Source organism: Aedes albopictus, chromosome 2, assembly GCF_035046485.1.
Source record: "Aedes albopictus strain Foshan chromosome 2, AalbF5, whole genome shotgun sequence".
Classification (NCBI taxonomy): Eukaryota; Metazoa; Arthropoda; class Insecta; order Diptera; family Culicidae; genus Aedes; species Aedes albopictus.
In genome coordinates this window covers 392,403,499-392,420,465 of record NC_085137.1, presented here as the reverse complement: position 1 = coordinate 392,420,465, position 16,967 = coordinate 392,403,499, and the positions used below count along the sequence as shown (strand labels likewise).

The window sequence follows — 16,967 nt, the reverse complement described above, 5'->3', positions numbered from 1 at the left end:
GTGTACCATCTCAAACCAATTACTAAGCGTGACCAGTATGCCGTAATCAGGAACTTACTGGCATCGTTCCTGATGTGCCCGAGGCACTCCTAGCTGGGCTGTGACACTTTGGAAGCGGTGTCAAGTCGCTTGTACAGAGCTTGCTTCCGGATGTGTGGGATTTCTGAAGAGGACCAGCAGAGCCCACTGCAGGTCCCCCCCCCCACGCCTAGGCGTACTCCGCTTGAGCAAATCGTATTTCCCGGTGCTCGGTCACCTTCCGGTGCCAAAGGTGGTAATCCACACTGACGTGCGTATATGGTTCGCTTAGGAATAAATCCTAGGCTCCCACCTACACGGCCACCCCGGCCTTAGCCTGACCGGTGTGTGTGTGTGTATCTAGATGCTGCCAATCTAGATATGTGAAGTCTTTATTTTACTTCAAAACAATGAAAAATGGTATACATGCTGAAAAACGGTTTGGTGATAATGGTAAAACGCATTTGAAATTTTGGTGCCTTCGATACCAGCATACGCAAACAAAAAGGCTTAAACTTTTTGACCCAGAGTTCCACTTATTTTATGTGCTGTGGTCCTTCCTCTACATGTGTATAAAAACCGATGTCGAGAATATTGCTCCGTTATTTAAGGACAAACATCTATCAATCCCGCTTCAGCAGTGCATCAGAACTTCAAACGCACAAATCTCAAGAAGCCAGCAGTGTCTGTTCTTGCTCAGTTCTTATAATAAGCTTAAAATAAGAAGAAAACGTGCGCTGGTTTTGTTTACTAAGAAACTTGTGCGCTCGAAATCGTGAGTAGGTTGCAAAGTCGGCCATTGTGGCGGCCATTTTGGGATTTTAACAAGTCTGTCCTTGATGAAAAGTCCAAAACAAAAGAATTGTATCTAGTTTCGAATTAAGTATTTACTTTTTTTCAAAGTTTGTTGTCAAACTATCCAACGCAACAGAAACTACATCATGCCAGTCAAACAAATGTTTTCAACACTATTGGTTTATTTCATTCTTGTATGATTACAGGTTACAAGTATAAATATGAAGTAAAAAGAAGAAAAAAAAATGAATAAATAGTGAATTTGTGTGTCGTAAAGTTAACCTAAACTGCGAACCTATAACTGTTTGTTGCTAAAAGAAGCCCGGTACAGGTGAAGTATAAATACAGTGTAAGTGACATCATAAACGAATATTCATAAAAGCTGGTTACATATTGTTGCGTGTTCTGAAAGTAAACAACTAGATTTTGTGTGACATCTTCAGGTTTGCTTGTTGTTAATTATATTTCATCTTGTCTGTTGGTTTCACGAGGAACATGAAATAAAACGTGGGTGTGACTCAGGGTTCATCAATCTCAGAATGCAAGGATTTTCGCTTTATTAAAATAGATTATTGTTATCATCTTGCGAGAATGTTCACCTTGGTCAAAATTTTCAATGTGAGTCATTGTTTCAGTATTTTTTTTTTGCAATTAGCAATTCTTTATTTTTAATTTGCGTTTCTCGACGTTTGATCTGTCTATTCCTAACGATAAATAATTCTACGCTTTCTCAGCTCGATTTTCTCGAGTCATATGGTGCCAAGGGGAAAACCTTGTGCCTAGTGCCAGTTGAAAAATATCTATAATGCGAATGTCTTACATCCTAAGAGTTATGTTCTTTTCCCTTTTAATTTCAAAAATTTATACATTATAGTAAACGATAACGGTTAAGGTAGGAATTTAAAACAAAAGTATAAGGTAAATTTATTTGTTTCTAAACACTAAAACACGCACACTCTTAGAAGGAAACCACCTTCTTTTGCGTTTTGAATCGGACCATGCCGGTGGTTACTTTGGTTCCTGCCTGCTCGGTGGTGGTGGCCGGGATCAGTTCATCGCATGCCGTTTCGGCGAGCACCTTCTTCAGATGAGCCGCACGGCGGGCGCGGGCTGCTTGCTTCTCCTCGAAATCCATCATATCCTGGTCCAGCTCGGCTAGGCGTGCTTTGGTAGCGCTAGCTCGCTTGGCCGCGAACGACTCCGCCGTTTCGTCCTTCCACTTGAGGGCACTCTTGGCGTTCAGGGCAGAGCTGTTGTCGGTTACTGCTCTAATCTACGGTGGGCAAGGGGGAAAAGGTGTTTCAAGGCGGGCAGGTTCTCGATTTTGGGAAGATCAACAACGTAATCAAGAAAGCCACCGGTTTAGTAGGTTTCCGGAGCTTGCAGATTCTGTAGCACTGATTGGTATTTCAGCTGCAGCGGGACAAATCGGGGGAGAGGGAAGCAGAGTAAGCAAATGGCAGAATAGAGAAGCGTAGAATTAGTGTTATTAGCGGCCAAAGCGCGGAGTCGCAGGCGTTTGAAAATTAGTACGGATTGTTTGATTAGGCCCTTGCTAAGCAGTACTTTACCTTGAGCGTTTTCCTCACGGACTGTTTTTCAGTGGATGCGAGATCGCTGGAGTCGTCGTAGCTGGACAGTTTTTCGGCCAACTTTTTGGCGCTGTGTTCGCTCAGCTTGGATCGGGTTTCACTGCGAACCTGCTCCAGCGTATCATCGCTCTGCAGTTGGTTCAGAATGTTCTTGCTAGCGCGGATTCGGTTCAACGTGGCTTGGACCTGCGAATGTGCGAAAATGGTTTCGAATCAGCTGTGAGTTTAAAAATAAGAGTGCGATTAGGCACGGATGGTTGCTGGTTGACGACGAGGAGGTACTGTTTTAGAATCGAATGTGATTGAACTCTCATTTAGAAATACGGTCTTCTGTGTTGTGATTCGGTTAAACAGTGGCATGAACCAAGAATGCGTGAAAGAATGCACGTACGTGTTAATCGTGATCAAAGCAGGAAGCGGCCCTTCGGCTTAGCGATAATGACGAAGAAAGTGAATGCACATGCTATGTTTTTGATGAACTGAAAACATTTCGGTAATCCAAACCTGGTTTGAGTTACAGTGGGCATAACATGGTCTGATTGAAATTTTGATTGAAAATTCACAGTGAATAATTTTAAAATTTATACGACTTAAAGTTCCAACACTCTGCATTTAGCTAATGAGTAATTCAACTACTAATGGGTAGTACGCTGATCGCGAGAAATTTCTTGGCCTATCTCGATGCGTGGAAAATTCAGGCAAGGAATCGCTCAAGAAATAATAAAGCGTCGCTTTATTCCGGATCCTAGTACGGAGCTTTTTTTTTTTGTTTTTATTTATGTGTATTTTAACTTATGCTAATTCTACACTTTGAGTACGGAGCTGAAAAGAAACGTTAAATCAAATGGGGCTTGCTGTGTTAAATTTCTTGACCATTCCGGTCACGGAAAAATGATGCACTGAACGAAAATTACTTGAGCGATTCCGTTTGAAGTGCATACCTCCCATAAACAAGAAAAAAGAGGCTAAGCGGCTAAAATTAAAGAAAAATACATGAATTTCTCAATTTTCAGCTCACATCCACAATGCAAACTAAACAATAACAAAAATACCATCGTTGGGAGAGAGAATGGGTCAAAAATACATACTTCCACATTAATTGCTCAATAACTTTTGCTTATTTGTATGAAAAAGTGCTTTGATCACTGGAATGTGATATTTACAATTTATAAATGATGAAACAATATTTGAAGCTCATCAACTTTCCTTGAAACTACAAATGTATTCATTCATTCTCACCCCTTCGAAGGGGTGATAATGGGTGAAGGGAACCGAATTTGTTCCACTTTGACAACAAGTTGATAAAGCTCCGGTCATGATTTTACCAATAATATATTATATGATGGATATGACTTTGAGATACTGAAAAGTATCAATCCACCTAAAAGTGTGAAACTTCGAGCCTTAAAAAATGGCATTCTAAAAAAGCCTCATTTTCAAGCTTTTTTGGATGATTAAGCATTAACTCAAGAAACCTATTTTTAGACAGAAACCACTATAATCGAATAGCTGTCTATATATAAGAGAAACACTCCTGAATCATAAAAAAACAACAAATATGTTTAAAGTATTACTTCAATCAAAAGCGCATGAACTAGATAACTTCTATTAATGTGTCTGTCTTAATAACTTGAGAAACAGCAATAACATTAAATAAAAGAGAACCTGGTTCAGAGAAAAGCAATTGAAATGCTAATAATAGCAAACAACAGTTATAGCAGTTTCAGGAAAATATTATGATTCCACAGTATTTTTTCCAATCTTTGACAGGAATCATTCAAAAGTGTAGAATTAGAATTATAAATATAAACAAAAAAAGGAATGATTCAAGCGACAGAAGATATGCAATCTGAAGATCAGATTGGAAGTAAATTGATGGTTGTTTGGTAGGAAGCAGTTCGAATGCTGATTATTCAGCAAAATGTAGGAAAACTTTTGATAGTTTCTGTTTACCGAACAATGTGGTACAAGAAACAAGCTGTGTACACTGTACAGGCATATCTCAATAACGAGCATTTCCAGCCCAAATCAGGAAAAAAATGACTTTTTTGACTCGTTATTTTTCAATTTGAATGAGATGATATTCATGAACTGGATTTTGTGAATCATTTACTTTTGCATCAACACATAACCATTAGCTTGAAATAGTTATTTATGTGACAAGTTGCAAAAAGTTGATTTTTTCAGCACGTGTCCCATACAAAATTTTATGCAACGATTTTTTCATAATGCAACTCATTTGAGTTGCATAATGTTCATAATGCAACTCAAATGAGTTGCATTATGAACATCATGCAACTATTTTCTATTATGCAACTCATTTCAGTTGCATTATGAACCGGTACAGAAAAGTTGGTCATTATGATACTGAAATGAGTAGTATAAAATAGAAATTATAATACTGAATTGCATAAAATACATTTCACTCCTGTACACTTTTTGAGTTCCACTTCGGCACCATATCACCTGTACAAAATTTCAGCTCTATCAGAGGAACTATATTTTAGCGACAGCCATTTTAAGTTTTCATACGATTTACTATTGGGAAAATCACTTTTTCAAAGAAAAACCGCCACAGATTGCCCCTTAACCCCTAAAAATAAATCGATGAATGATTTCTGTTGGAAATTTTACGAGAAACCTACCTTCCGAAGACCGCAAAGCTATATACGGCATGTGGAAAAAGTTATTCACTGACAACCGAATGGCATGCCAACGCTGTTTAACATGTAAGGAAAAACAATAAATAATAAAATCTCCTAATTTTATCGATCGGGTGAGGCTTAATAACTTTTTCCACGAACGTCGCATCGGTTTGCGGTCTTCGGAGGTATGATTCCTCGTGAAGTTTTCTTCAGAAATCATGCTGTTTTTTGTGTTACTTGAGTAGAGATATCAATTGAGATCTATCTTATTTAACCTTCCATTGTTTTTATATTCTAATATATTGCAATTTTCATATAAGGTGGTTTACACACACGGGAGGGTTGGCTAAGGGAGATGAATGAATGCCCGGACTTAAGTTCGTGGAATACAGTGATAGACATTCGTTTAGCCGAGACCAAAAAAAGTGTCAGAAAACCCATACAAAAGATTTTATGATAAAACTTTTTTATCGTACTGATAGTATATCTAGTACTGTTTTATAAAAATGTGATACATCGCACTTACATATACACTGAAACAAAAACGAGGATAAAACCCTTCAAATGTCATTTTTTGCCTAGATATTCGCTTAGCCGAGGTAAATGAAAAATTGGTTTTCAATAGATTTTTTTTGCAATTTCGTGAGTATATTTCGAGAATTTACTCTACGGCATTTAGTTTATGACGTGTTAGCAAGATATTTGACCTTGAAAGTTTATTTATTTGTGAAATTCAGAGAAATATTATAAAAAAATGTCCCGATAAGGAGAAGCGACGATAAACAAATTTATTTAAGAAAAATGATTTCTGTAAACATTCAAACGTAAGCTAGATTAGCAGTTTTGAAAATATGGCACAGAATTATTGTTAGAAATGTTCAAATTATTGCATAAAATGTCATGAAAAAATTAAATATACTAGTTTTTGGTTGTTTAAACTTCAAAATAGGATGGATAAAAGCTTAAATAAATAGTTTTGCATTGAAATAAATCCGTGCCCTAATGCCTGTGAAGTATACCTGTTTGATACTACCATTACTAAATGAGTTAGAAGACTGATAAGTGAATGAACTGCAAGTAGTGTCAGAATTTTTGTACCCTGTTTATTTAAAAGCAGATGCTCATACAAAAATGCAAGATATGGTAAACAATTGGCTTATTTCATTCAATCTGAAGAAATATATTATAAATGAGTCTTAGTTGTGAACCACATTCATTTTTAACATGATTTATTTGAAAAGGATGTCTAAATTATGAAACAAGTAATTCATGCTAGAAATTTGAATACTTTCGATGCCATTTCTCGAAATATGAGCCGTCCAATGTATGTTATTTCAGCCAGAATACAGTCTGAAAGGTATTGGGAGCTATTAGAAGACGTAATAGTAGTAAACGCTGTGATTTATGCAAGTGAAACCATAATATTTCATCAAAACAATACTTAAATACGTGATTTTTTGATGGTTTGCGTTATTTTTTTCTGTTAAAAACATTGTTTTTCGTAAATTTTCAACCCGCTTTGGTCATGAAACTTTCATTGCATTCTTTTGAAACACATCCGATAAAAATAACTACATCAAATCTCAATTTGGAAACATTTACAATATTATGACATATTTATATGAGATGCATGCAAAATTAATATGGCAACACTTCCAAAAATGGCCTAATTCATGATTTACAAGTCGATCTATAATGCAGGTCACCATATAAAATGACTTTGTTGGATATTTTTCGAAATTTGTTAGTTTTTTATTATGGACTTCTAAAAAATGTTCAATTCGGCTAAACGAATGTCTAGGCAAAAAATGACATTTGTAGGGTTTTTACCCTCGTTTTGTTTCAGTGTATATGTAAGTAGGATGTAACACATTTTTATAAAACATTACTAGATATACTATCACTACGATAAAAAAGTTTGATAATAAAATCTTTTGTATAAGTTTCCTGGCACTTTTTTGAAAATTTTTGGGCCTCGGCTAAACGAATGTCTATCACTGTAGCCATACTTTTGTCATAAGTTAGCAACTTTATGTGGACTACCGAAGGAATTCAGCAATTTTAACTCACCCTGCTACAACAAATCATCAGGTAGATCATTCCCTCCCGGAGTGATTCTGCAGAGGACCGCGGGTTCAGAATCGTAGCGCTGCAGGAGGTGTGTTGGACAGGATGTATGGTTTGAGGTATTAATCATACTATGGGGCTGTCCATAAACCACGTGGTCATAAGGGGGGGGGGGGGGGTTTCGGCCAATGACCATTTTGTATGGATAAATAAAAAAAATTGTATGGACTAATGACCACGGGGGGGGGGGGGGGGTGGTGGGGGGTTGAAAAGTCCCAAAAAAATGACCACGTGGTTTATGGACAGCCCCTATCTACCAGAGTTGCGGCAACACACGTGAGCTGGGAACAGCTTTTATAGTGATGGGCGACATGCAGAGGCGCGTGATCGGTTGGTGGCCGATCGACGAAAGAATGTGCAAGGACAAGGACGCATTTTACGCGCAGCTCGAACGCGAGTACGACCGCTGCCCAAACCACGACGTCAAGATCATCATAGGAGACCTAAACGCTTTGGTATGCCAGGAGTGCCAGGAGGAGAAATTCAGACCGACGATTGGAAAACTCAGCGCCCACCGGCTGGCGAACGAAAATGGCCTACGCCTCATCGACTTCGCCGCCTCCAAGAATATGGCCATTTGTAGCTCCTTCTTTCAGCACAGCCTCCCGTATCGTTACACCTGGAGATCACCACAACAAACGGAATCGCAAATCGACCACGTTCTGATTGATGGTCGGCACTTCTCCGACATTATCGAAGTCAGAACCTATCGTGGCGCTAATATCGACTCTGATCACTACCTGGTGATGGTTAAACTGCGCCCAAAACTCTCCGTTATTAACAATGTACAGTACCGGTGGCCGCCCCGGTACGATCTAGAGCGACTGAAGCAAACGGATGTCACCACCACATACGCGCTGAATTTCGAGGCTGCGTTGCCGGACGAGGGTGTGCTCGATGTGGCCCCTCTAGAGGACTGCTGGAGTACAGTCGAAGCAGCCATCAACAACGCAGCCGAGAGCACTATTGGGTACGTAGAACGGAGTCGACGAAACGATTGGTTTGACGAGGAAAGCAGAACGGTTCTGGAGGAGAAGGATGCAGCGCGGGCGGTAATGCTGCAGCATGGAACCCGACAGAATGTGGAGCGATACAGACACAAGCGGAAGCAGCAGACCCGTCTCTCCCGGGAGAAAAAGCGCCGCCTGGAAGAAGCGGAGTGCGAGGAAATGGAACTGCTGTGCCGTTCACAGGCAACACGCAAGTTCTACCAGAAGCTCAACGCATCCCGCAAAGGCTACGTGACGCAAGCCGAAATCTGCAGGGTTAAGGACGGGAGCCTCTTGACGGACAAACGTGAGGTGATCGAAAAGTGGAAGCAGCACTTCGACGAGCATCTGAATAGCGAAGAGAATGTAGGCACGGAGGACCAATGCAGCGGAGGAAATGACTATGTTGGTGCAGCAGAGGACGGGAACGAACCAACTCCCACGCTGAGGGAAGTTAAGGATGCCATCCACCAGCTCAAAAACAACAAAGCGGCTGGTAAGGACGGTATCGCAGCAGAACTCATCAAGATGGGCCCGGAAAAGTTGGCCACCTGTCTGCACCAGTTAGTAGTCAAGATCTGGGAAACCGAACATCTACCGGAGGAGTGGAAGGAAGGGATAATCTGTCCCATCCACAAAAAAGGCGACAAGTTAATGTGTGAGAACTTTCGAGCGATCACCATTTTGGATGCCGCCTGCAAAGTGCTATCCCAGATCATCTTCCGTCGTCTTTCACCTAAAGTAAATGAGTGGGAAGTTACCAAGTCGGTATCATCGAAGGCCGGTGGACAACGGACCAGATCTTTACCGTACGGCGAGTCCTCCACAAATGCCGTGAATACCAGGTCCCAACGCACCACCTGTTCATCGGCTCCAAAGCGGCATACGACAGTATCGACCGCACAGAGCTATGGAGAAATATGGACGAGAACAGCTTTCCCGGGAAGCTTACCAGACTGATAAGAGCAACGATGGACGGTGTGCAGAACAGCGTAAGGATTTCGGGTGAACTATCCAGTTCATTCGAATCTCGATGGGGACTACGAGAAGGTGATGGACTTTCCTGCCTACTATTCAACATCGCCCTGGAAGGTGTTATGCGACGAGCTGGGCTCGACTGCCGGGGTACGATCTTCACGAAATCCAGCCAATTTGTCTGTTTTGCGGATGACATGGATATTATTGCTAGAACATTTGGAATGGTAGCAGAACTGTACACCCGCCTGAAACGTGAAGCAGAAAAAGTCGGACTGGTGGTGAATGCGGCTAAGACAAAGTACATGCTGGTAGGTGGGACTGAGCGAGACAGGAGGACAAGCCTTGGCAGCAATGTTACGATAGACGGGGATACTTTCGAGATGGTAGAAGAATTCGTTTACCTCGGTTCCTTGCTAACGGCTGACAATAACGTGAGCCGTGAAATACATAGGCACATCATCAGTGGAAGTCGTGGTCGTACTATGGACTCCAGAAGAAACTGCGGTCAAAAAAGATTCACCCACGCACCAAATGTACTGTGTACAAGACGCTAATAAGACCGGTGGTTCTCTACGGACACGAGACATGGACGATGCTCGAGGAGGACCTGCAAGCACTCGGAGTTTTCGAGCACCGGGTGCTAAGGAAGATCTTCTGCGGCGTGCAGGAGAACGGTTTGTGGCGGAGAAGGATGAACCACGAGCTCGCTACACTTTACGGCTAAGGGGCTGTCCATAAACCACGTGGTCATTGGGTGGGGGGGAGGTGTTCGGCCAATGACTATTTTGTATGGACAAATTAACAATTTTGTATGGACAAATGACCACGTGGGGGGGATGGTTTGAACAGTCCCAAAAAAAATGACCACGTGGTTTATGGACAGCCCCTAACCCAGCATTCAGAAAGTGGCCAAAGCCGGAAGGATACGATGGGTAGGGCATGTTGCAAGAATGCCGGACAACAACCCTGCAAAGTTGGAGGTTGCTAACCATCCGGTTGGTACAAGAAGGCGTGGAGCGCAGAAAGCACGATAGGCGGACCAGGTGGAGCGTGATCTGGCGAGTGTTGGGCGTGACCGACGTTGGAAAGCTGCAGCTGCAAAACGAGTATTAGGTATGACGGCAAATTGTTGATTCAGTATTATCATGAGTTTGATGTTAACTGAATAAATGAAATGAAAATGAGGTAATCCTTGCGCAGATGGTGGGTACACTTCAATCATCTTTATCATCATCATCACTCTATGAAACGTTACAACTTATTGTGAGAGAAAAAAATGTTGCCAATTCCAAACATTTTGGTGACCCCCTGTATGATCGGTGAAATATCCATGTTTCTTGCATTGGTTTTTCTTGTTTCAAATTTGTGAAAAATTTCACATGAGAAGAGAGGATATTCTTGAAATGTGGGGCCCGGGGTTATGGCCTGTTCACTCCCGCTTGAATCTGGCTTTGATGCTCAAGCAGTGCCATGCAATTATGTTAAAGTAGTGTCAAGTTGTAAATTTTCTGACTATATAGGATCTGAAAAAAAAAACTTGCTTTTGAGTCATCAAATCTATAAGCGCAACTAGTGATCTCTCGCTCGCTGTATGACGAATAAGGTTTACACTCACATATCCAAGTAACCACGACGTTGAAGCCTTATTGAATGCAGATATACGGTGTATCAAGAGCAATCATTATTTTACATGACCACTTAAGGTTGATTTAAAGTGGAAATGGGCAATAATAGAATCAAATTAAGATTATACTGATATAATCTTAGAATAGTCGCATAATTGCCAATTCCACTTTAAATCAACCTTAAGTGTTTATGTAAAGTAATGATTGCTCTAAATACACCGTATTTCAGCATGCAATTAGGCTTCAGCGCCGTGGTTACTTGGGTAGTCGCATACATATATGATTTACCAATTTCCCACTCAAGCTTCTAAGAAACCCCTGCAGTTGAGGCACTCGTAAACTGCTGTTTAGCATTTTTTAAACCCACTGACATCTCTTAAACCGCTTAGATTTGAACACCTTTGAAATGTCTTGAAACCTTTCTTGAAGAAATGTCCCTTAAACCACTGGGAACACCTCTGAACAACCCCTGAAACCTCATGAAAACTCTTGAAACCCACTCACTGAAATGCCTTGAAAGCATTGAAACGCCTCGAGATCATTCTGGCCATTGTAGCTCTTATTACGCCCTCTGAAACCACTGGGTGGGTACACCCTTGAAGCCCCGTAACCCGGGTAGAGGAAAATAGCTCGATAATAGCATATTATGATATTGAGATCAAAATGTGATATTGATTTGATTGATATAAGAGATAAAAGATCTCAAAATAATATCTAAAATTTACTCCTGGAACATCATCATCAGATCATATTTAGATCTTGTACGATCTAACCAATAGCAGCAAGCTATTCGTTTGATCTTGAAATATCACATTTTGATATTGTTCAGATGTTCCAGGAACATTTTTCAGATATTATTTTCTGATCTTTTATCTCTTATATCAATCAAACCAATATCACGTTTTGATCGCCAGTACTTCACCTCTACCCGGGAATCCTATTGAAACGTCATAAAATGTATTTAAACCCTTGTAATTCCTTGAATCTCCCGAAACTGATTTAAATGTCTTGGTGCCTCTCTGAAACCGTTTTGAACCCCCTTCCCCTAAGTATTTTTGTCTGCATTAACGAGATTTTAAGCCCTAGCCTAGTTCATTTTGGGACTCACGCTTTACTTTTCTTCGCCCTAAGTTCTTTTGAACCATAAAGCCCACCAAACGCTCCCTGCAATGCCTTGAAATACATCCGAATACTCCTTGGAACTCTCTTGAAAGTCCCCTTAAGGTGAAGGGCCGCTCGTCCACCTCTTAAATGATGAATTTCGCTGGCGTTTACTCTACCACAAAGCTAGAAATTCCCCTTACGTATCACATACTTAATCCTGGATTGCCTGTTCGGTACGTTTTTGACGAAATTATAAGAGAAGAACTATTTCGGTAGCTACGGTATCAGATGTGTTAAACAATCCATTTTTGCTGTGTTCAGCGGATTTGTCAAACAGTTACCTAACTCGGTACTCAAAATTAATAGGACAGACTTCAATTTTCACAGAATTTTGCGAGTAACTAAGCAACAAGTGGCATTATCATTGTTGTAGGTCTAGTAGAATATCATATTCGTTCTCTCAAAAATTTTAATAAATGTAAGTCGATCATTCTGGCAGCCATCTCTGGTTTCTAACGTCCCTAAATCCGGATAAAGAGAGTTTGACTGTTACAAATATATAGACCTAATAATCGACGGTCTTGGGGAATCGAAACGAAAGTTTTAGATTTATCCCTACGTTTCGATTCGTATTATAGTCTTCTTCATGGGATACTGTAATTACGGAATTGATTATGTGTGAATTACATATTCAGATACTTCATTTACATTCTGACTATTCGTTTTTCGTTTGGAGCAGGGATGCCATATATACAGATTTATCTGTATTATACAGATTTTTGAGCATCCTTACAGATTTCGTTTTATATGAAATACAGATTTTTGAGCTAGAGGGGCTATTTAATTTTTGTATGGGATACAGATTTTTCACCCAAATTTTGTTTGGGATACTGATTTTTGAAAAATTCATCCGGCATCACTGGTTTGGAGTGGCATAGAACTGTCGGTAGCGTTGGCTGTAAGCAGGCATAAACAATGGTTGATTACAAATATTTTCTAAAAGTGAATAAGAGCTGTAAATTTTAAATGAATAAATAAAAAAATAAAAAAAAAATAAAATACCTATGCATTTCGTGACTGATTTACACCAATTTTGCCGTTCAATGACAACTACATTTAATTTTCAACAGCAATCTTATTGATTCTCAATGGATATGTGTCAGCATCATTCGCAAAGCAGACAAATTGGCCGGAACTCGTGAAAACCGTACCCGTTATTCAGCCCGACTCGTTACGTTAGACCTTCTTAATTTATATTGAACAGCAGGTATGAAAATTCACCATGCTGAGCTTCACGATCCCGGTCATCATGTTTTTTGTGACTGATTATGTTAGATGATTTAATGTTTTAGTAGTTAGCTCTCATGGATGTTACATTATTATGCGTGTAAACATACAACAATGGGGACAAGCTACAACCATCTATCTAGATCTGTTTTCAAACAATCAATTTTGATCTAATATGTTTCCTTTTAAATCCATTTGATAACCGAAAAAAAACAAACTTTTTTACTTCTGACTACATCAAAACATTCAACGAAAGTGACACAAACGAAAAGCGCATGCCTGATTTGTGCGTGTGTATGAAAGATTCATGAGGTGCTCAGTGATTGAAACGAAGAATAAAGAAACAAACTGACTGAGACTTTGTGTTTTCTAGAAATATCACATTTTTATTATCATCATTCCTGTAAATATTCCTAAGTTACAATTTGTTGGGTTACATATAAATATTATAGGGTTATTTGGTTAAGTGTATATACTTGATATTTGGTTTGTTATAAAAGATAAATAGTTATCAAAACAGGGTTGAGCACAGAATCCTGTAAAAATCGGTTCTCTGCCACGATTCTATTTGTTTCTGTAGTTTTAATCACATTTCATAGAGAAATTATACCTTAACGCAATGCTTAATATATCCAATTGGTAACAGTAACAAGCGCTTGCTACACTATAATTTTAGTTCGGTATTTAGGCTAAAGCATTTTCGTTCGCGTCTATCTAGAAGGCTATAATATATGTTTCGAGCTCGAAGGATTTGGTATTCCTAACTACAAATATTTCGTGTGTACACACAACAGATCAACATTCCTACAGTATGATACAAAGGAAGTGGCTACAAAATCATGCGAAATATGGAATTTTGAGGTCAGACATTGACTAGCTTTGCAGTTGTTTGATTAATTCAGGAAACATATTGAATCAAAAGTGGAAGAATCGTGATTAGTAAATAGTGGAGGTATATTCAAAACAGGTAGATTATTGGTTAAACGTTGAATTATTATCCATCAATGATTTAGGAGCAACCACAACCGCATCCGGTGCTGTTGAGGTAGTTGTAGTAATTGTAGTAGTCGTAGTAGGATCGTGGGATGTAGTGCGAATCACTCGGCAGTGGGATAACGTAAATGACCGAGTTGTCCCGGTTGACGTCCGAGCGTCTCAAGAGGAAACGTCTGCGGAATCTCACCTGCTCGTCGAAGTCGTTCTCCAGCACGGAGCTGCTGACCGGGGCGAGACTGTGACTGCGGAGCTGCTCCGAGCGCGAGTCGATGATCGACTTCTCGTGGATAACCTTGGAAGCACGGGCACGGGCCATCGACAGGTCCTCATCGAACTCGTCACCGTTGAAGTCAAACAGGGGCTTGCTGGCCAGGGGGGAAGCACGGGACATCGAGGTTTTCTCGCGATCAGCCGAGCTGCGAATATGTGGAAAAAAAAATTGTGGAAGGAATAAGTTAATTAGTTGTTAAAGGTGGAAGGAGCACTACGATGAACACTTAAATGGATTATCAGGATTCGAATTCAGACTTCATCTGCATGGGCTTGCTGCGGGTTCACAGGCACAACTAAATGAACACCAATAGGAAATATTTTCCAATGATTATCATGCAAAAAATATCTCGAAAAAACATTTCAGAACCTGTTCACACTGTGGAATGCACATATGTGATACCACCAGATCAGTGTTTACACAAACGTGACACACCGTACAAACAATGGCGTTCCGAGCAATAAACTCGCACGGCATTAACCTTGATTAATCGAGGTAGTCCCGGCTGGCCGGCCACATTTGGCAATGACCAAGACAAACCCTATGGGCAGCAGGATGAAGCAAATCCACGTCAGTCAAGTCGCTTCATCCACATAATTTTCACGATTTATTTACGTAAACATAGGTTCCATGTCCATCATCTACCACCATTTATATAATCGGGTTCAAGTTTCCTCGAGAACCAACCACATGCACGTCCTCGTCATGGACGGCTAGTTTATGATTATGACAAGATGCCTTGTTATGTCTATTCGTTTTTTTTTTTTTTTCGTTTGGTACTTACGCTGGTCTGCGGCTTCTCTCGAGCCGGGCCATGGCCTCTTTGTAGTTGTTCTCCACCATACCCAGGTTGGAGGCGTAGACGCGGGAACGGAATCCGGGGCGGCGACTCATTTTGGCTGCTGTTGGTGGTGGTGGTGGTCTACGGGTGTTTTTAGTTTGTGGCGAAAGATAAGGGGTTAGTTGAGCTGAAATGAGAAAAAGAAAAAGGTTTTTTGTAAATATAGATTTGAAAAAAAACTTATTTTTTTGGCGAAAAATGCGTTTTGTTCAGTTGCGATTTTTTTCATACATATGCAATATCGTTAGCTCTAAGCTAGTCAATTTTGGACAATTTGGATAGCTGTATATCATTTAAGAAGCGTACTCACAAAATTATTAAAAATGTGTACAACTATCTTTCCTATACACTATTCTATACATATTCGGGAAAACAACGTCGTGGAAAACCGTATTGAGTAATGAGAAAGTTGAAGAACGATTTGAAAAGTTTGTTTAAAATCAGCGTGGTCAAATTTGTAGCAATTAATTGTATAATTTCTTCACATTGCCTTTTTCTGGATTTCAGCTGATTTAAGAATCTGACAAGAATTATCCAATGATCTCTTGTTAGTCTTACATTTCACGTGGTTTGACCGAAATCCTTCTTTATATTTCTGGCAAAACTTCCTGGAAAATACATTTACGTAAAAAAAATCCTGCAGGAAGTCTCCTGGACTTCCATCAAGGATTCCTCGCAGGATTCTTTCAGAGATACCTCCCGGAACTTCTTCATCGTTTTATCCCAGGATTTTACGGTGTTTCTTTTGATTTTTTTCACGGGGTTCTTTAACGATATCTTCCATTGGTCGTATCCAGCTTTACTTTAGAGATTTGTCCAGCGATAGGGGATTTCTCCAGAATTCATCTCGGGAATCCCGTTGAGAATTCCTGCCAACATTTTTTCATTGAACCCTCTCGGGTTTCTTGGAGGATTACTTCCGACATTCCTTCATTGATTTCTCCCGCAATTTTTAAGAGGTTTCTCTCGAGACTCCTCCAGATTTTTTCAGGTTTTTCTCCCGAGAGTCTTCTACGAATTCTTGAATTTAGTTAGTCTTGAATATTTTCGGAGTTTATTTTAGATATTTATTCCAGGATTCCTACATTGATTTCTCATACGATTCCTTTGGGGAATTCTCCCGGGTTTTCTTTAGAAATAAATCTTGAGTTTCTATCACGGATGCCTCCAGGGTTCCCATCATAGATCTCCCTTACCTAGTTCAAAATTGTTACATCGAGTTCGGTGTAACAAAATGTCCTCCATTGCTTTCACAGATTGTCTGCAGTATGGAGCTTGCTTACAATTTTCCGTACAAAAAAAAATAGTTTATGTAAAATCAAATGGAATGAATTGGAAATTTAAATATTCTATAATTTACGTCAAATGTAGTCTTCAAAAATTCTTTCTGTGTAGGAGTCCTTTCGGGATTTTTTCCCAGGATTCTATCAGCGATTTCCCTTCGGATGCTCTCCGGGATTCATTCCTTGATATTTCCCGGGTTTTCATCAAGAACTTTTCCAAAATTGTGTCAAGGATTCCTTTAGAAATTGTTTTTGGAATTCCATCGGCAATTCCTTCCAGAATTCATTTACATATTAATTCCGATATTTTTCCCGCGATTATTTCAGGCAATTCTTCTGGGATTCCTTCAGGAATTTATCCTGAGGTTTCTTAATTGATTGCTTCCAGGTTCCATTTAGAGATTCCTACCGAGATT

At 39.9% G+C, this 16,967-nt stretch overlaps 1 protein-coding gene across 1 annotated transcript in view; it reads right to left on the bottom strand.

The window, feature by feature from the left end:
* Positions 1–1,450: 1,450 nt before the first annotated feature.
* The window catches only part of LOC109404946 (ion-translocating oxidoreductase complex subunit C), a 34,409-nt gene continuing 18,892 nt past the window's right edge, over positions 1,451–16,967 (bottom strand). Inside the window, exons 2-5 of the mRNA XM_029879140.2 lie at positions 15,212–15,395; positions 14,344–14,572; positions 2,385–2,591; positions 1,451–2,086 (exon numbers count right to left, since the gene is read on the bottom strand). Of these exons, the coding sequence (XP_029735000.1) occupies positions 1,772–2,086; positions 2,385–2,591; positions 14,344–14,572; positions 15,212–15,321 (861 nt within the window). The 5' untranslated portion in view covers positions 15,322–15,395 and the 3' untranslated portion in view covers positions 1,451–1,771. The remainder of the gene's footprint in view (positions 2,087–2,384; positions 2,592–14,343; positions 14,573–15,211; positions 15,396–16,967) is intronic.